The following is a 19,949-nucleotide window of genomic DNA, read 5'->3' as shown; positions in this document are numbered from 1 at the left end:
GAGGGGCGATGGGAGGGGCGTGGCCGGCGCGCAGGGGGAGGGCTGGGAGGAGGGGCTGCCGCGCGCCGCTCGCCTCTCGCGGCTCAGGGGCTCGGCTTTGCCGCGCTCAGTGCACTCGGGCGAGAGCTGGAGCCAGGAACAGAGCTTGGAGCCCAGCTCAGCCACCGCGATGAGAGGCGCTTCAGGCGCCTGGGATCTGCTCGGCGTCCTGTTCGTCCTGCTGTGCGGCCACACAGGTGGGAGTGCGCTCCAGGCTGGGGACCGCGCCCCCGGTGGCTGCAGCCAGGGCCGGGGGAGGAGTGGCACCCGCCGGGGTGCGTCTGGAGATGTGGCGGCTGGCTTTTCCTTCCCAGTGCTTTGCAGCCAACGGGAAGGTGGCGGGTGGCCGCGGGACTGTCCTGACCCCGCCTCGCTCACCTGCGCCTGGAGTCCACAGCGGGGGTGGGTTGGAGGGGACCCGGAATCCAGGGGTCTTCCGGGAGCCGAGGCTGCAGGCTGTGGGCGACTTTGGCGTTGCTTTTGTGCGGGCGGAGCGCGGGTGGCCTTGGTGGCGGCCCCCGGCTTCTTAGGGCGTGCGAGGCGCGGCCGCGGCTTCCTTTTGTTAAAAAGTTGCGAATGGATGGCGGGTGCCCGGGAGGACCAGCCGCCGGTTCCCAGGCGCGTGGGGCAAAGTTGGAGAGCCTTTTCTTTGCTCGGTGCCCGCTGCTTCCCCACCGCGGGCGCTCTTTGTGCACAGGGACCCGGTCACGGTTGCCCTTGTCGTGCGCGGCGCCACCCGTGGAGAGGACTCTGGGCTGCACCGTCCGCCTGTGCTTTTTTTGGGGGGGGGGCCACGGGGCTTATGGCGTGCGACTCTCTGGGGCGGGACCCCGCGAACCAGGAGGTGGCGGCCCCGGGGACAACTTGGGCCGGGCGTGTGGCGTGCAGCCGCTAGGTTGCAGACTTTTTCCTTTTGTAAATCCCGTGCTGGAGGCTCGCCCCTCTCTGCAGCCACGCGCCGGGGAGCGGCTGGAGGCTGCGTCGGTCGCCTGCTCCTGGGAGGCTGGGACTGTTTGCGGGGGACGCAGCGGTCCCCCACCTCTGCTGCCTCCAGCGCCAGTCCCAGGGCCGAGCCAACCTGAGCAGCTCTGGAGACCCCTGGTCCCCGGGTGTGTACGACCTGTAATCGCAGGTGGCCTTTTTCTTTGGAGATTCGTGACACCCCCTCCCACGTGATAGCCATACTCAGAGGTGGAGGGGGAAGATGGGGTGAACTTCCTGCAAATCCCATTTGTTTCTTTAAAGGCTGTTCGGAGAACCCTGCTATCCCAGCGCGGGAACTTGCGTCTCCAGGCAGAGGAGAGTCTGCACTGGAGCCCCTCGGTCCTGCCCCCTTTTGCCAGGTGTCGCTGGCGCGCGCGGTCCCCGAAGCCTTGTTCTCGCCCAGGTCGTTTTCATAACAAAATCAGAAAGCCTTCAAGGGTTTCCCTGATAGTCTGCGCCGGGATGAAGCGCCCAGCAGCCTGCATCTGAGTTACTGGTCATGAGCCTCGCCGCTGGCAGCGATCTCCAGATCCTGCTCTCCCGACGCCTTTGAAAGGCGCAGGAGGGCTTTCCTGTTGGGGGAGGTCTTGCATCTGGACCCCTGTGCCCGAGGAGGGGTCACCGGGGGTCACAAGAGAGTGTGCGGAATCTTAGGCGGATTTGATCGCTGAGCTGAAAATGACCCCGGTGGTGATCTTTATATTTTTTTTCCTTGTTCTTTTTTAGAGCTGGGTGGAACACCAGAAAGATCACACCGCGTAGCTCTCTTAAAAAACAGAAACGAATCAATGGTTTGCTTCTTCCTTTGCATTTGCTTGCTCTATCCAATAGCTTTTTGGCAAAGAGAATTTGAAGATCCTTTTCCTGAGAGGCAGGCAGTGAGTGTGTTGTAGTGACAAACCCTTGCTCTGTCCCTCCAATTCCCATCTTCTCTCAGCCCGACCCTGGTTGTTTGCCCTTGGGCGGGTCATTTAAGTTGCGGTGGGGGAGGACTTCATTTTCCTCAAGGGTACTTGAAGACATTAGCATCATGAAGGATCCCTGGGGTTCAGAATTCCAGAAAGCTTCTCTCCAGGTCAGAGGGACTTTTGTGGTGGGGGTATCCTTCTACTCTGCCCCTGGTCTAGCAGGGAGCTGTGGGGTATACTTTGCTCTCCCAAATAGTCTGTTGGAGGGCTAGTAGGTGTCTGCTCTGTAATAACCCCTTCCTGCGTTTATAGCTCCAGTACCCAACAGGATGGTCCCGAAAGGAACAGTGAATCATACCTTCCCCTGCTCCTGCAGGTGCACAGCTCGAGTCACCCATGCACCGGCCATTCTGGCTTATGATCCTACTGGAAACAACCTGATAGCAATGTAAAGGGATCCCAGATAATTCACTCACCCTATTCCAGTTTTTCCCACCCATCCACACATTTTTTTTTTCTTACTGCATTATAAATCATGCATACTGTGCTTTTACAACGCATGTGCCTTAAATTTCATGTCATGGATATGCTTTGGGTGTAGTTGCTACTTTATAGTCAGAAACTGGTTGTCAGGCCCCATGCAGAGGGCTTTCACTGCTGTTCTTGTACCTAAGGGCCTAGGATAATGGGCCACTACAGCCTCTACTATTTTACAACTGGAGAATAAACCACTTGCTCAAAATAATCAGCGAAGGAGCCTGAGCTCAGCTCCATATGCCCAACTGAATATACATTTACATAGCTCACTAGAATCTGTTGTAGAGTAAGACATGCAAAAATATTTAATGAGTGCTTACTATGAGCCCAGCCCAGTTTGAGGTTCTGGGGGTGCAGAACTGCTGCTTTGGGTGAAGCAAAGGCTTCAAACTACCTGTCTTCAGCCATTTGAGTTAATTTTCTTAATTTCAGGGAGTTATTTTGTCATGAGTATTCACTGCAGTAGCTTGGGCCAGGGTGCCTTTGAGCCTGAGGTATGAGAGCTTTCAGTGTGAGCTGGGGTCCCTTCCAGTTAGGGTCTCTGAAAGGAAGATACTTTATCTCTGAAATGATGATGTAGGGCAGTTGAAAATCACCCTCCCAGCCCCTCAAATAGAAAGGATGCCAGCGTTATATTCTTGTGTGTACTTGTGAAAAAGCGAGCCCCTGATACTGGCTGATCACACCGGCTGTGTATCCCGGCCGAGCATGGTCAAGTACAATGACAGTTTACCCCTCTCAGAAGAAATTCCCATCAGAAATGTGCCAAGTATTTTGTGGGCTTCCCTTGTAGCACTTAGATGCAGATGTTGTTTTGGTGATGGATTTTGCCGCTGTTGTTGACAGTCCTTAGAAGTTACCCTTAGGATTTTGACTCATTTCCTCAAGACTCCTCCAGCTGATTAAAGAAGGACAGGAGGAAATGAGCCGGAGTGTCCTGGGCGGAATTCACGGAGCTGGACCGTAGTACAGGAACTCTTTAGAAGTGGGGGACAAGCCACAGCCTCATTTTCTCTAAAATGAATTTGGTTCATGAGCTGGCAGGCTGGGATGTGGGAAGTACTGTGTTTTGCTGCAGTCATGTGTGGTAACTTTTCCAAAGTGGGATTAAAAGACATTTGCAGGAATCCAAATATGCAAAATTTCATATGCAGTTTCAGCAGCTCCAGTAGATATTTTCACGGCTGTAACGCCAGAGTGAGGAGAGCTTGGAAGGGAGTCAGCAGAGGTAGAAGTTTGAATCCAGGACAAGTGCAGAGTGAATCGTGTTGAAAGGAGAGACCTGTGTGCAAACCTGGCCTACCGATTCTGATTTCTAACATTTTTTGGCATGATTGTGTGGCTAATCTTTTGACTTAAGTCTCCAGTAAATGAAGAGTAGCTTTAAGCCAATAGCTAGCCCATGGACATGTTTGTTTGGCTGATTGGATGCTTTTGGAAAACATGAGGGCAACATTTGAAAATTTAGAGATTTCTAGTTTCTCCTGTCTTTGGAAGAATTGAAGACTGGCCCTTTTAAAATGGGACCTGTGTTCTGTGGTTTGCATTAGGCTCTGTTACTCTCTATTGTGTTGGGTTCTGGTAACTATAGGTGGCATCAGGAAGGTGCCCATGGTGGAAGGTTCATTTGGCAGGCTGCCTTAGTCTGAAGGCTCATGACTGACAGCTCTGTGGCCTTTGGAACACCTTGCTTAACTTTTCTTTTTTGAGGGGTTGAGGGTTTGAGACAAGGGTCACCCTGTAGCCCCAGCTGGCCTGGAACTCACTGTGAGGCCAGGCTGGCCTTCATCTCACAGAGATCCTGCTCCTTCTTTGCCTCCTGAGTGCTAGGACTGAAGGCCTGCATGCCTGGCTTTGCTTAACCTTTTCGACCAGTATTTCATTCTAGTTTTGACACAATCTGCTGGGTGACTTTGGATAAATCACACAATCTCTCTGTTCCAGAAAACATGTTGCTACACTTAAAACTTTTGGAGTGGTGCCTCATTGAACATCCTTGATATGTTAGTTTTGATTATTGTTATTACTATTATCTCTAAAATAGGAATTATTAATTCTAAGGTGCTTGGCTCAAGGTCTGAGAAATGATTCTTCCCATATGTAGAATTGAACTATTACTTGTTTTAAGTGATTAATTTAAATTTTATGTGTATGAGTGTTTTGTCTGCATGTAAATATACCATGTGCATGCAATACCAGAAGAGGGTGTTGGATCCCCCTGGAACTGGAGTTACCGACAGTTGTTAGCTGCCATGTGGGTGCTGGAAACCAAGCCCAGGTCCTTTGCAAGAGCAGCCAGTGCTCTTAACCGCTGAACCATCTCTCTAGCCCCTTGTTTTAATTTTTGTATGTGGGAACCAGTAAAACTTGACAGTTCTAAAAAGGAAATAAGCTTTTTAATTTTTATTTTAAGTTTTATGTAGCTTTTGATTTAAAGTTGGAAATAACTGGTCTTAGTGAGGTAACAGATCTTAACCTTTTTTTTTTTTTTTAATTTCCAGAATATCTCTCCCCCACATTTCAGAAGGTTGCTCCAATAAAATAGTTGAACCTAAACCCGATCATTTTCCCGTTCATCTTCTGCTTCAGCTTCCATTTTGGTCATGACACTCTTCCCTGGATATCTTTCTGTGCATACCTTCAGAACTAAGTTCTAGCGGTTCTGTAGAATTGCAGGTTTAAGTTAAATTATTATTCTGGGCAGGTGGCTTCGGAGTTATGAGCTTGGTTTCTGAAATTGACAACCAGCTGTGTGAACAGGGACCAGATGCTTAACCCTCCGAAGTTGCCTTTTTGCATCTGTATAACGGAGTGGTAGTGTGGGGTGGTGGTATGGGAGCTGGTGTTTCTAGGAGAGTCTGTAGGAGGCTTGCCTAGCATGGAGCCACTCACAGAGGAAGGAGGTGGGCCCCACTGTGCCGATTTCCTTATGTTTCCTTTCAGCTTTGTTTCTTAGAAAAATATTGGAAATAATATAAAACCAGATTGTTGGTTGCTTTACATTTTTTCTTATGTTAAGATGAAATTTTGCATGTTGAAAGACTAGTATTTAAAAGGTCCGCAGTCAGTGGTAATGCATGCTGCTCTCCATGGCTCACCTCCATACGGGATACAGAGTTTGAGATAGAAGTTTGTGGAGGGTGAATCCAAGCATTCCGTAAAGGGCCATTTTCTCCAGGTGAATAAGCCCCTCCTCTGAGCCCAGGAGCATGTTATACTGGGGGCTTTCCTGGACCACTTCCTCAGGAGTACAGGGACCTCAGTGAACTTGCCCGTGGCTGGGTTCAGACTCCTAGCACTCCAGCAGCCACTGCCCTACGGGCTTTGCCATTTTGAACCATGCTTGAACACAAACGAGGCTAGAGAACATTGTGGATCAGTTTAACGAAGGTTTATCAACCCTGTGCTGGGTCCTCACAGAGACAGCAGATAGGAGCTGGAGTGGGAGGAACTGGCTCAGAGTAGAACTTGGGGGTGCAGGTGCATGGTGGGTGGGCAGTATTTTAAAGGAGAGGAGCTTAAGTCTGATTGGGCCAGTGCTAATGGAGATCAGTGAACAGTGGAGGTGTCCATGTGGGAGATCATACTTGATTGAGATTATTGTCCACACCTGGGGTGGGGGGCACAGCATGTGAATTAAGCTACAGTTGGAAAAATCAAAGGAACCCTTTATCTGATCAGGTGGCTAGGGATAAGGAAATGGAGAAGATAGAAAAGAGGGCCCTTGATTAGCCTCAGGGAACAGGAGAGAGGGGGAGTCCATTTAGTGTTGAGGTTGGTCCAGATTGTGAAGAAAGCCTTGAAGGCCAGGCCAAGGTGGACTTGACTGGGAACAAGGTGACCAGTCCACAGCCACCTGCTTCACCTTCTGTCCATTAAGCACAGTGTGGGAAGCAGACTGCCAAATTCCCTCCAAACTTGGGACATCCCTTATTTTGGGTTGTCAAGATTAAAACAGAATCTTTGTTTTTTCATGTTACTGAAATGTGTATATACCGAAACTATTTTAAGCATTGTCCAGCTTACATATAGTTGTGGGTATTAAGTACATCCACATTGTTTTGCAACCAGTCTTGTTCACTTCATCTTGCAAAACTGAAACTCTGTACCCATTCCCCTGGCTATTACTCTCTATTCTGTGTATCTGGTATAAGTAGACCTGAACAGTGTTTGCCTTTTTCTGGCTGACTTATTTTAGTTATCACAGTATCTTCAAAGTTGTATGTTGTAGAAGGTTAGAATTTCATGTTTTCTTAAGACAGGGTCTTGCCATGTTAACTAGCCATTAGTTAACTAGGCTTCTTAACTCCCAGTCTCTCCCCCCTCCCTTCCTTGTATTTCCTTCCTTTAAGGCTGAATAGTATTCTGTTACTGCTTCTACCTTTGGCAAGTGTGAATGATGTTGCAGGGGGATCTATGGAGGGGATCATATAGGATGGTTCCCCTTATAGGAGGGGATGAGAGGCAGGCATGGTGGAGGGTGGAAGGCTGGGCAGAAAGACAATACATTTAGTGGTGTTGGACAAAGGGGTAGAGGCCTGGATGTTAGATGCACGGTCTGGAAAGGAGAGCGAGCATACCCAGGAGGCCTGAGGTAAGAGATGCCATCTAGTTGGTGAATTTCTGGGCACCAGCAAGACTTGGAAAGGAAAACGAGTTGAAGTCCTGGTGCTGTAGGTGTCTGGGAGTCATGGCTGATGGGGGATTCATTGGGATGGGTTGGGAGAGGGCCCTGTGTGCAGGAGGGAACAGAGCGATGGGCTCCGCTGGGCTTGTTCACTCATCACCTCTGTGTTGCATTTACTTGAAACTCAATTTCACAGATACTAAGTGTGATATCAATAAAAAAAATTTTTCTGGTCAGGCCTGTGTAAGAAATAAAATGAAACCCCAAAGTCACAAACCCTGGCTCAACACTATTATGGAAGGATTTGGGGATTATAAAGAACACTGTGTTAAGTGTGTGTCAGTCATATAATGAAAAGAAAGTTGTTGTGAAAAGAATTATCCAGTGGTAACATAATCCTGTATTCTCCACATGAGGCCAGTTTTAAAGTGTGTATTTTTTTTTCTTTCAGAGAATAAAATGGATGTTTGGGGTGTAGGCAAGACACAGAGTTGATGAGAGCTTTGGGATATATGCCCTTTGAAAGCAACTAAAGAAATTGGATTTATTAAACCTGAAGAAGAAAGGGTTGAGGGAGGTTTAGGGAATGGCAGTCTTAAAGTATTTGTAGTCTCCAGGTAAAGAATGGGACAAGATGGATGGGGTGGTATAAATGACTCCAGAAAGAAGCAGATTTTTTTTTTTTTTAATGGAAAAATTCCTCATTTGGTTGGCTGTGAAAACTACCACAGCTAGAAATAGAGGCTCTCTGCTGGAGATGTGAAAGTCAAATGCCCTTGATGTGCTTCTGTCCTGCCCAGCTCAATTGACTCAATGTCTTGGTTTTTCTTTGTCTTTTTTGAGACAGGGTCTCTCTGGTGTTCCAGTTGGCCTGGAAGTTGATATGTAGACCGTGGTGGCCCTGATCTCACAGAGATCCTCCTGCAGTGCTGGGATTAAAGGTGTGCACCACCACACCTGGCTCAATGTCCCTTTAATAGCCTGGAATCCTTGTTAAATAATTTGGAAATGGGAAAATAACTGGCCATTTTTTCTTTCCTCACTCCCTTGGCTGTAGGGTAGAGTGTTTTCTACCCATATATGTTGGGTAGACTCATACATTTTGACTATATTGAAAACAGCCAGTGAAGAACCCACAGCCTAAAAATAAGTTATTGATCTGTTGGGGTAGGAGATCTAACCACAGAACAAACTGTGCAGTACAGCTTGAATGGACTGTCAAGATAAGAGAACTAAGAGGAAGTTTGAGGTCTAGAGAAATCCATAGTCTATGGGTCTGTCCTTACCTAAGGGTGATATACTGTGAGATCTCCATGTGCAATGGGATCACCCCACACTGTGGCCAGGCAGAAGCCTCAGCTAGGATGAAGGATGCTCAGGCAGGATGAAGGATACAATGCTGACCTCCTTCTCCCTTGATTACTCAGGGGTGGCTTGTTCTTCTGTGGTTTACCCACCACTCTTCCTCTTCCCATCTGCCTTTTCCCTTTGATCATTTCACAGTCATGGTCCATTCAAAGGCACACATTAGATCAACCTGGGATCTGGGAAAAGGTGGTAGAAACCAATTGCACTGCTCTGGACAATAATATCATTTAACATGTGGGAATGAATGAGGAACCTTAAGGTAGGGACTCTTACCATTAAGGAGCTGGATTTATAGGGAGATTAGTGCCAGACAGAGTCCCCCTAGAATGCCATGTGTAATTGAATTAACACAAGATTTAGTGAAGACTGGTCATATTTCTTACCATTGGGATGGAGGATGAGGCCTCACTTCTTGAGGAGAATGGTGAGTTCAGAGGAGAATGGTGAGTTCAGAGGCATTTCTGGGACCTGAAAGAAGTCTGGAAGAGTGGGTTGGGATTTGGCCAAGGTTTGAATAGCAAAAGTATAAAGTGTGAGAGCGAACGCAAGACTCCAGTGGAACGAGGTTCTGGCAAGAGTAGTGCAAGGTGAACAAGGATAATTTTTAGGGCACCTGGATTTTTCAGAAATCTTCAGAAATTGAAGCATTTCCCACACTGCCATATGTGATGAAATTTTTGTAAATGAAATCTGGTCAAGTAATTGCCTATTCAGAGAAATAACTTTAAAAAATGGAAAAGTATGCATCTCACTTTTGCATGTGATTGCGTCTGTGTATGCACATGCAAATCCAGTGCGGGTGTGTATTGAGTTGTTTTTAAGCCCAAAGCTAATTACCCTGCACTCTTCTTTCCTCCCTGCCACCTCTCTGCAAGCCCCCAGCCAGGATTACAGATATCCCAGTGTTGGATAGCGGCAAGAGATGACCTCTGATTCTTTGCTTATTGACAGACTAAGTCTTAGAATGAAAACTATGGTACATAACAGGTTTTAGAAGCATCATTTATATTGGTTCTTTTGATCTAGCAAAACTAGGGCCAAGCAAGCCTCAACCATGACAAGGCTCCTCTTTGGGCTGGGACACTGGATCTTCCCTGATTCCATGGCTACTCCTGCGTTAGAAAGGTACACTGGTGGCCCCCATCTAAAACAGTGTTGGGGAGAGCAGGTGGCTGTTTGTCATGGGTGAAATTCTGTCACTCAGCGGTACTTGTAGATCCTTGATGCTTGCCTGGAACACCTCACCTTCCACCAAGTGGGAATAAGATGAGAGGAAAAATGGAATGACTCCTATGCCTGTTTCTTTAAATTGCTTTGCTAGGCAAGATACCTTGCTTCAGGTGACTCAGGGTATTTCGAAGGATGGGAGTGGGAATGGGAACTTCCAGAAGCTTGAAGACTCCCTGTAGTTTGAATATGATAGTTACTTTTAAGCTGAGACATTGTTCCAGTGTTGAAAACAGAGGCGCGGTCCTCACAATGAACTTGGGCAATGAAGGTGTCACTTTTGGGAGGAAGTATTTATAGAAGTTCTGTGTAGGTAATGGGTTCTGGAAGATATATTTACTGGGGATATTAGAAGGGTGCAAGGTGGCTGGTAGCATTGGCTGTTACTCTACGTGGCCAGGGTATGCTTAAGAAGAAAACAAGACACTGTTTTGAAAAGCTGAGAATCTTTTTGGAGAGACTAGAAGGCAGTTACACTTTTTTTTTTTTTGTAATTTTAAGTGTATGAGTGCATTGCCTGCATGTACTTACCTGTACCCATTTTGTGCAATGCCCATGGAGGTCAGAAGAGGGTGCCTGGATCACCTGGAACTAGATACAGAACACTTGTCAGCCACTATGTGAGTGCTGGGAATCGAACCCAGGTCTTCTGCAAGAGCAGTCAGTTCTCTTAACTGTGTGCCATCTCTCCAGCCCCAGTTACAGGTATTTTAAAGGTAATAAGTTTTAGGTTGTAGAATACTTTAAATGCATTTCCATCCTAATTTTCACAGTATAGATTTCCTCCATAATGTAACTGATGTATCTTAGAAAGATTTTCAATTTAAGAAATGGGTGATATTTGATTGGCTGATAAAACACCATATGGACTTTTTTGGGGGGGGTGGTGATATATAGTTCAGGCTGGTCTGGTACTCACTATGTATCCTAGGCTGGCCTCAAACTCTTGACCCTTGGGCATGCTGGGATTACAGACATGTGCCACTGGCATTAAGAGAATCCAGTAAAAAATGTGTACCTAAGTGTTTTTGTGTTTATTTTTGTATATTCTGTATATTTACTGATTGGAGATAGTAGGTAAGTTTTCAGCTGAGCCAAAAGCATTTTGATCAAGGTGTGCTCCCTATGTTTAAAAAAAATTATTATTATTATTGTCTTTTTGAGACAGGGTACCCCTGTAGCCCCAGCTGTCCTGGAACTCACTATGTAGACCAGGCTGGCCTTGAACTCACAGAGATCTGCCTGACTGCCTCCCAAGTGCTGGGATTAAAGGTGTGTGCCACCACGCCTGGCTACTTTTTCTAGCCTTTTACCACTCCAGTCTTCTAGATCACCCCCATGCTCCTGTGATGACACTAGAACACTAGGGTAACCTTCACCTTCAGGACTCAGGTGTTTTTAGTGTGCCAAAATGCCTTGTCAGTCTGAAGATTTGGAAACTTTTGTTCTAGACTACCAGGATATTCTTTCACAATTGAGGGAGATGTTTCAGGGGTCCAAACAGGGTGCTCTATGGTATCTCTCTATTTTTTTTTCTTATTAAAATCTAAAGAACTTGACTTTAATAATAACCATGTTACATCGACAAGACTTTGCTTTTGACAAAGTGCAGCTCAGCCACTGTCAGTGTAGAATTTCTTGTCACTCTTTCTGGTCTGTGTGAAGTACCTACAGAGGTGACAATCAGAGGGACATGGTATGACCTCTTGGAGTGGCCTTACAGAAGCCCATCAAGTGATAAACTCCCCTGTTGTAAAATGGGACTCCTGGAAATGGAAATTGACACTGGGGATTTAGGACTGGCATTTCTCTTCTGTCTTTGGGTAGTGAAGTTCTCGTGTTTATGGAGGGATCTAAGAGAGGCTGTCAAGGGACAAAGGTCCCTACTTGAGTTGAGCCAGGAGGGCCTTCCCCAAGTTCACAGACCTGGTTGAGGGTGTCAAGGAGGAAGCCTGAGGTCAACACATGCCAAGAATGTTGATGAAATTACCAGTGTCAGGCATACACGTGTGGGTGTTTATGAAATCAGTTGATTGATCAGTTTTGTTTTTGAGGTAGGATCTCACTATGTAGCCCTGGCTGGCTTGGAACTCTTCAATGTACATCAGTCTGACCTAGAACTCAATAGAGATCCACCTGCCTCTGCCTCCCAGTGCTAGGATCAAAGCTGTGTGCCACCACAGCCACCACCATACCCTGTGAAATCAATTGACTGGATGTACTTGCTCCAGGTTTGAGGCAATTCCTTTTGTCTAATGTAATCTTCATTGGTTAGAGCTGATTTAAGTGCAGCTGTGTCATGCAATGCCCTCAGAAAACAGAAGAGGCTGTTGGATACCCTGGAACTGCAGTTACGGACAGTTGTTAGCTGCCATGTGGGTGCTGGGATTCGAACCTGGGTCTTCTGCAAGAACAACCAGTGTTCTTAACTGCTGAGCCATCTCTCCAGCCCCAAGGGACCTATGTTTTAAGTAGACCATGTTTACTTAACTAGGGAAGGGTAAGCAAATTTTTAAAAGCACTGGAGAGATTCTGCTTTCTAGTCGGAGGAGAGGTAGGGCTGGAGAGATGGCTCAGCGGTTAAGAACACTGGCTGCTCTTGAAGAGGGCCTGGGTTTGGTTCTCAGCACCCACATGGCAGGTAACACCCCTTTGAAACTCCAGTTCCATGGGATCTGATGTCCTCTTTTGGCCTCTGAGGTCATTTTACACACAGGTACACTTACATGCAGGCAAAACACTAATTCACATAAAATAATAAATCAAAAAAGCAAAACTTATTGGCCATTTTTGTTTCAACGTGGAAGGACAGAATCTTACTTAACTTTATGGTTTTATTGTTGCTGTTTTCTTTTGTCAAGACATTGCCTTACACAGCCCAGGCTGCCCTCAAACTCAATATGTAGCTGAGGATAACTTTGAACTCCTGATCCTCTTGCCACCACCTCCCAAATGCTGGGATTACAGCTGTGTGCCACCATACCTGGCTAAAATGTGTCAATTTATTGTGGGAGCATTTCAAGGAGAGCACAGACTAGTCAATTCTTGGATCCTGTCTCAGGCAGTGTACAATTTTCATCCGTGAATGTTTCATTGTGTAGCTCCCGTATCTGTACAAATGATACCAGTGTCATTCTTCCAACTGTGCATGTCAACTTTCCATTCTGTGACAGAAAACCTGAGAAAGCAACCGAAAGGAGGAAAGAATTACTTTGTCTTACGGCTTGTAGTTTTCCTTTCGTTGCTGGCCACATGACTTTCAGGACTGTGGCAAGGCAGAAACTTCATTGTGAGGAGAAGGGTGGTTGGCAGCCAATACGCAGGGAGAGATGGAGGAAGGAGAGACTGGGTACATGATAAGTTCTTCAAAGGAGAGTGACCCCTCTTCTTCCAGTCAGGCCGCATCTTCCAGTTTCCAGGACTTCCTGGTAGTCATTCAGTCACGAAGCCATCAATGGATTCACCCATTGATTAGATAGATGAGTGTCTTCTGAATCCAGTGCCCCACTGCTGAACATTGCACTGGGTACCAGGCCTTCAACATATGTGGGAACACTTCATGTCTAAACTGTAACACAAATCAACATCTCTTCCCCACCATGGAATATTTGGTAGTTATTTTTCCCCTACTGGAAATAAGTAATGTAAAAATAAAAACAAGTATATAAATACGTGACTGAAGCCAAAAGAGCCACATGTTGTGTTTGGTTCAGATGTTCTTTCTGTCACCGCTGCTCGGTCAGTTGCAGCCTCGGGATCTGGTGTTTGCCCTGTGCAGTTCTTCAGTCTGAATTATGCTGATTGCATTCCTGTGGCAATTAACATGTTTCATTCCCTGCACTTCCTGTAAATCGTTGATTTACATGATCATGTTCGGGTTTTTTTTAAGGCACTACTGGATAGATGGCATGCCCTCTTTGTCACAGGTTTGAGTACTTGTGACAATAATGTTTTTCTAATAATTGCCTTTATCTCAATACCTTTACATAATACTCTTGTCTGCCTTTGGGGGCGTGTTTTCTGTTACTTTTTCTACCATTCTACCATGAGTGATATTTAAATTGGCCATTAGCCTGCTGCCTGTTCTTTTCTCCCTGGAGCTGGGAATATGAAAAAGTGCCTCTTTTATCTTCAGCTAATGTCTGCAGATTGGCCTGTTTTCAGAACTTCCTGCCTCCCATTTTCCCAACTTCCTCTTTCCCATTTTTTTCCTGGTTGCTCCAGACCGCTCTGCTCAGTAAGTGATAATGCACTTCCCTAGTTTCTGCTGGCTCTGATGCTTAGTTTTCCTTCTGTAGATCAGTGTGGCTGTAGTGTTGGCCAAGGTCTTCTGCTCCTCTGCCCTGTAGAGATGCCTCAGGACATACCAAGGAAGTGTGTCCCGATGGTGTGTGTGCTCACGGCAGCTTGTCTGTTGTCCTTATTTTTTTGGGACAGGATTTCATCGTATGACACTGTCTGACCTGGAACTCGCTATGTAGATCAGCTTGCCTCAAACCTACAGAGATCTGCCTGCCTCTGCTTCCTGAGTATTGGGACTAAAGATGTGCCTGGTAAAGGCGTGCCATCACGCCAGGCCCTGTAGCCCTTAATCTTGAAAGTCAGGATGGCTGATAGGAAATCTTGGCTACCCTATCCTTGCTCAAGTGTCTTTAATATTTTGCTGTGTTCTCAAAGTCAGATGCCTATCTGACTTTCTTTCCCTCTGATTTGGCTACTTGGGTTTGCCTAGTTTTAACTCTGGTTGTCCTTCCTCCATGTGATTTCTACCTTAATGTAATTCCAAGTCCTGTTTTTATTTCTCTTCAGTAAAGATTTCTTGAAGAATAACATTTTCTGTTCCATTTTTCATTGACTTAGGAATCCCATCATGTGTATGTTGGATCTTCTTTGCTGGTCTTCTAGACCTAACTTTTTTTTTTTTTTAATCCTTTTAATCCAATTTTAATTTGCTTGGATTAAATTTTTTTTTGTCATTTAAGATACTATTCTCTCTCCCCCACCCCTTCCTTCCTTCTCTCTTTCCCTCCCCCGATCCCCAGAACCTTCCTATGTAGTCTAGGTTGGCCTCAAATTTTGAATCCTCCTGCCTCAGCCTTCCAAATGCTGGGAATATAGGATGGGTTGTCATATTTAGTGACATGATCAATTTTTATTTTGTTCTTATTTTCTTCACTTATAATTGTTTAGTTGTTTCACTTTCATTTCAAAATTTTCTTTCATTTGCTCACATCAGTTCACTTCCAAGTTTGAAAGAAAGGTTTATGTATATATGTGTGTGTTAGGGGCAGGTGCACAGAGGCCAGAAGAGGGGATTGGATATCCTCTGTTGCTCTCTGCCCATTACTGTGAGGCAGGGTCCCTCCCTGAGCTTAGGGGGATTTTGTCAGCTAGGCTGGAAGCCAGCAAGCTCTAGTGATCCTCTTGTCTCCACAGCCTCTGAGCTGGGGTTACAGGTACGTATGGGCAAGACACCCAGCTTGTTGCATGGATGCCGGGATCTGAATGCCAGTCCTCATAATTGATTGGCAAATGCTCTTAACCACTGAGCTATATTAGTCCTAAGTTTTGGGTTTTTTTTTTGTCTTTTTGAGACAGGGTCTCCTTGTAGCTCCAGCTGTTCTGGAACTCACTATGTAGACCAGGCTGCCTCGAACTCACAAAGATCCACCTGCCTCTGCCTCTCAGGTGCTGGGATTAAAGGCGTGCACCACCACGCCTGGCCTAAGTTTTTAAAGGTCTTAAGCGTGTTCTGTATGGCTTCTTTCATTTGCTCAGTTTTTGGATTTTGTTTTGCATTCTTCGAAAATTATTTTTGGTGTATGTTTTAATTCCATTTATTATTGATTGTGTGTGTGTGTGTGTGTGTGTGTGTGTGTGTGTAGTGCATGTGTGGAAGTCAGGGGACAACTTTCTACAGTTTTCACCTTCTACCATGTGTGCCTTTACCCACCGAGCTCTCTCACCAGCCCTTTGGTGTGTTTTTTTTTTGAGACAGTCTCCTGTATCCTAGGCTGTCTGAACTCACTGTTTAGTTGTGCTGTGGCTGGCCTTTCACTTCTGATTCTCTTGCCTTCACCCCCAGAACATTGGAACTATAGGGGGGCATCATTCTGCTTCTTAGTTTTTCTGAAAAATAACTATAATAACTATTCAGAATTCAGTGCAGTTCTTTCCTGTTACTCACTGAGCTCTGCTATGCTGTGAGAAAGCCCTGCCAGTGTTGCCTAAGCATCACAGGCCCCATCTGTCCTTTTTGTCCCTATTTAAAAAAAACATTTTATATGAGTATTTTGCCTGCATATTTGCAAGTGTGCCATGTGTTTGAAATACCCACAGAAACCAGAAGAGGGCGTGGAATCCCCTGGAACTGGAGTTATGGATGATTGTTAGCTGCCAAGTGGATGCTGGGAACTGAACCCAGATCCTGTGCTCTTCACTGCTGAGCCATCTCTCCAGCTTCCTCTTTGTCCCTATTTTAGTCTTAGGTTCCATCCCCAGCACTTTCTCAGGTAGATTATTAGGTGGGTTTATTAGTTCATAGGAATCAGATCTTTCTCATTCTAGAATATTTCAGCCTGATGGACATTTGTGCACCACAGTCCCCTCTACACTCACTGGAACCTGCCAAGTCGTTTGTCTGTGACCCTTCTCAGAATGAGCCTCTGAGCTTTGGTGTGCACCTGATGGTTGGCTTTGCAGCTGGGAGTCTGTTCCCACTCACAGCAGTCACTCAGCATCATGGATGCCATGGGATGCTTTGGATTCTGCTCCATTTATCCATTTTTACAGATGAGATTCAACAGCTATATTATCCCCCTTGTAGCCAAAACATCTTCTCAGAGTCTAGGTTTTTATCATAGCATTTGTCAACCTTTGGGTCTGCGAAGTCTGGACCAAGGTAAAATGTTAAGTGACTAGCTGCCCTTAAAAATGTAATTTTCTTTGGGAATATGTTATCAGAAAATTTGCTGCAAGAGACAAGAGTTAGTATTTTTAAACTATCTGGAAACAGATTAGTGTGGAAAAAAAAAATACTTTATGGCCTCTTGACATCAGCTTTCTAAGCTTACTGTTTACAACAAAACATAATGGTTGCAATCATCAAGTCCCCAGAAGCGCATTCCTCCGTTGCTGTTTTTGAGGAAAATTTGTGAGACCTGTCTGCTAAAAGACTCAGTTCTGAAGGAGACAGTGTTATTTTATAGTTTTGAAAGCTTTAAAGCCACATCTTTACTTTTAATACCATCTAATAAAGATAACATCACTCCTTAATTAGGTGCATTTTCTGCTCAGTTCCCCCCACCCCAGTGAAAAATTTGCATATCTCTAATTATAGTCATTTGAAAAAAATGCTGCCAAGGCTTGACATAATATTAATTTAGATTACGCCGAATACCAACTTTCCTTCTTCCAACTTGAGCTTCTTCCAGTTGGTCATTGATTTCAATTACCACATTGAAAGGTTACCTTTTAGAAAGGGCCCCTTCCCCTGCCCTCAGTCCTGGTGTGTTCTATAGTCCTGGGAAGAAGCAAACTTTTTCGATGGACATACTGGAAACTTTTGTTGTTTACTGTTGATGTTGTTTTTTGTAATTCTGGAAACTGGGCAAGATCAGTTTCAGGCTTTTCAAATCCCTGCTTTCTACAGACATTGAAATCATTTGCAGGAGGGGCTGCTCATTAAGAATTCTTTGCAAAAGGGAAGCAGGCTTAATGTGTTACTCTAAGTGAATGTCACCCCAGAAAAATTAAGAGAAAAGTGAACACTCATTAAGCAAATTGACCAGCCAGCGTCCTGATGAATGTTGAATCAAATTTGAATAAACCAATTTTGTCCATTAGTGTGCTTTTAAACCCATGGGATTGTTTGAGTCTAATTATTTTCTATTTTGTGTATTCAAATGTAGAATAGCTGAAGAATTAACTGTTGCAGGGCAATTATCTGATTAGCAATTTAGGGACGTGGTGACTGCTATCTGACTACCCACCAAGAAATGCTTGGTAGGTAGTAAAAGGTCTCAGGGTTCAAGGCGACACAGAGACAAATTAGGTGTAAGAAGTTTATTAGAGGGTTATTAATACCATGAACCGAGATAGTGGGTGCTGTGAGGAGGAGTCAGGTACACAGGGCGTAGTCAGAGCCTTTTCTTAAAGGTCAACAGGGAAGGGGGAAGATTTCAACAGGAGGTTGTGGCCAAGGGTTTCTGGTTCCCCAACAGGTGACAATTATTCCTCCTTGAGATGGGGCAGAGCCCTGTTCATGGCCTGTGTAAGGGACCCCTATGCTCCAACTGCTCTCTTCTGGGTTGGGAGGCCCCGGTGGGGGAGCATGGGAGGATGTGAGTGCCAGGTCCTCAGACACAGTGTGCCAGATTGAGGTCTGATGCTCTGCAGAAGTTGTCTTCACTACCAGTGTCACTGTTCTGGAGTCCTGTAGCTGTGACTGGTGCATTCTGCAACATTTCCCACTTGAAAGCTTGGGGGATTGAAGAAATCTGTGCACGACTGGCTGCCAAGGCTTGTCAGGGGGACCCAGTGCGAGGCCGATTTCTAGGTGTAAAAGCCAGGCAGATTCACTCACTCAGGAAAATCTGTTTCTGCAGGTTTGCCTTGTGTTTCAAGATAGAGATCCTGGTAGAGTTTCTTGCTAAATGGATACCCCAAGTTTGGGCTCCTCTGCTAGCTGACCTTATCAGACTGGGGCTACCTGTTTTCCAACTGTGGTAGGGACTGACCTCATCAGCAGCCCTTGGCACCCGAAAGAGATGCCAGCACCCACAGACCTGCATCAGACACCATGGGGGCAGGCTCCCTTTAGAAAGGCCCCCAAGGGAGCCTGCTGCAGCTTGAAAACTAGCAGTCTAGGATGTCAGAAGTACTGGGCATGGAGTCCCTTGATTAGACAGGGCTGCAATTCTCAGTTCTCCTTCTGTCGGCCTAAGAAAGATAGATAGGTGTTTCATTTAGTTTGGACAGAACAGACAAATGCAGTACTCTGGGACCATGGACCGTGCAGAGACTCCCAGAAGCATGCATGTGCACTGGGGGAGGGGAGGGGAAGAGAAGGCCCCTCTAGAAGTGATATTTTAAAAGGACAGATATGATTGTCACCTGCCTTGATTCTAACCTTTCAGAGCAGTGTTGTGCAAATACAGGGTGTCTGTGGATCCCTCCGGCTAGCCAGAAGGATCTATTCTGCCCACACCTGCATTGCCTTCAGACCTCTTTTCATTCCTTGAAGGTATCCGTATTCCTGTCCTCTGCTTAAGGCCAAGGGCACAGTGCTTCTCCATGACCTCCTGATGTACTCTAGGTTCTAGCATCTGCATCTCCTTTACAACCCTTTTCCACCCCCAGGATGGGTCAGGTCAGCTGGCCAGGGTCCTTCACACTCGTGACATTGTAATTATATAATTGTATAATTATTGGTCTATTGCTCAACCAGGGGCTAAATATAAACTCCATTGGTGGGGGTGGGGAGGTCTTTTTGCTCTAAGGACTGAACAGAGAGCAAGTCTTCAGAGTGATATTTTTGGTTGGATGTGGTAGAGAGAGGTTGGGAGGGGCCCCCAACCTTCACCTTTATTTCAAGGACACGCTGCTTAAAGATACATCATATGTATCCAATTTTGCTGAGTTTTAGGAAGGCTCATCTAGCTTAACTGGCAGCTGGTACTGGTGCAGCAGCATCTCCTTGCTTGGTTTTAATCTCAGCTCTGATCGTGGGGTGCGTGAGAGAGGAGATTCTTTAGTATTAATCTTCCAGGGAGATAGGGAAAGGAGAAACTCCATTCTTGGAAAGTTGAAATACTGGGGTCAGAAGCCAGCAGCCAGCAAGAAATTTTTTTCAGGGAAATGAGTGTTTCACCTCTCCCAGGACTTCCAAGCACTGCCAACCTCCTTTGTGCACAGAAGTCAGGCATTAGGGTGCTGTGTTCTTCCCATACACTAGTTCAGCTAATAGAAGAAAGATGCAGAGACTGGAGAGATGGATCAGTGGTTAAGAGTGCTTGCTGCTCTTCCAGAGGACCCTAGCTCCTTTCCCAGCACCAGTGTTAGGTGGTGATTCATGGGTGACTCCAGCTCCAGGGGATCCAATGCCCTCTTCTGGCTTCCACAGGCATTGGCACACAGGTGGAGTGCATATACACACACACACACACACACACACACACACACACACACACACAAATACACACACAAAAAAAAAAAAAAGGAGGGGGGGTGGAGAGCACACTCATCATATAAAGAAGAGT

General features: G+C 45.9%; 1 protein-coding gene across 6 annotated transcripts in view; it reads left to right on the top strand.

Annotated features, from left to right (window-relative positions):
* The first annotated feature begins 63 nt into the window (after nucleotides 1-63).
* The window catches only part of Kit (KIT proto-oncogene, receptor tyrosine kinase), an 85,037-nt gene continuing 65,151 nt past the window's right edge, over nucleotides 64-19,949 (top strand). For all 6 annotated transcript variants that reach the window (XM_008833321.3, XM_008833319.3, XM_029563612.1 and 3 more), the window contains exon 1: nucleotides 64-236. In XM_008833321.3, the coding sequence (XP_008831543.1) occupies nucleotides 170-236 (67 nt within the window). In that variant the 5' untranslated portion in view covers nucleotides 64-169. The remainder of the gene's footprint in view (nucleotides 237-19,949) is intronic.

This window comes from Nannospalax galili, unplaced genomic scaffold (genome assembly GCF_000622305.1).
Source record: "Nannospalax galili isolate Female #2095 unplaced genomic scaffold, S.galili_v1.0 scaffold433, whole genome shotgun sequence".
In the NCBI taxonomy this organism is placed as follows: domain Eukaryota; kingdom Metazoa; phylum Chordata; class Mammalia; order Rodentia; family Spalacidae; genus Nannospalax; species Nannospalax galili.
Note: the sequence above shows the minus strand (reverse complement) of the source record. Positions and strands in the feature narration are given on the sequence as shown.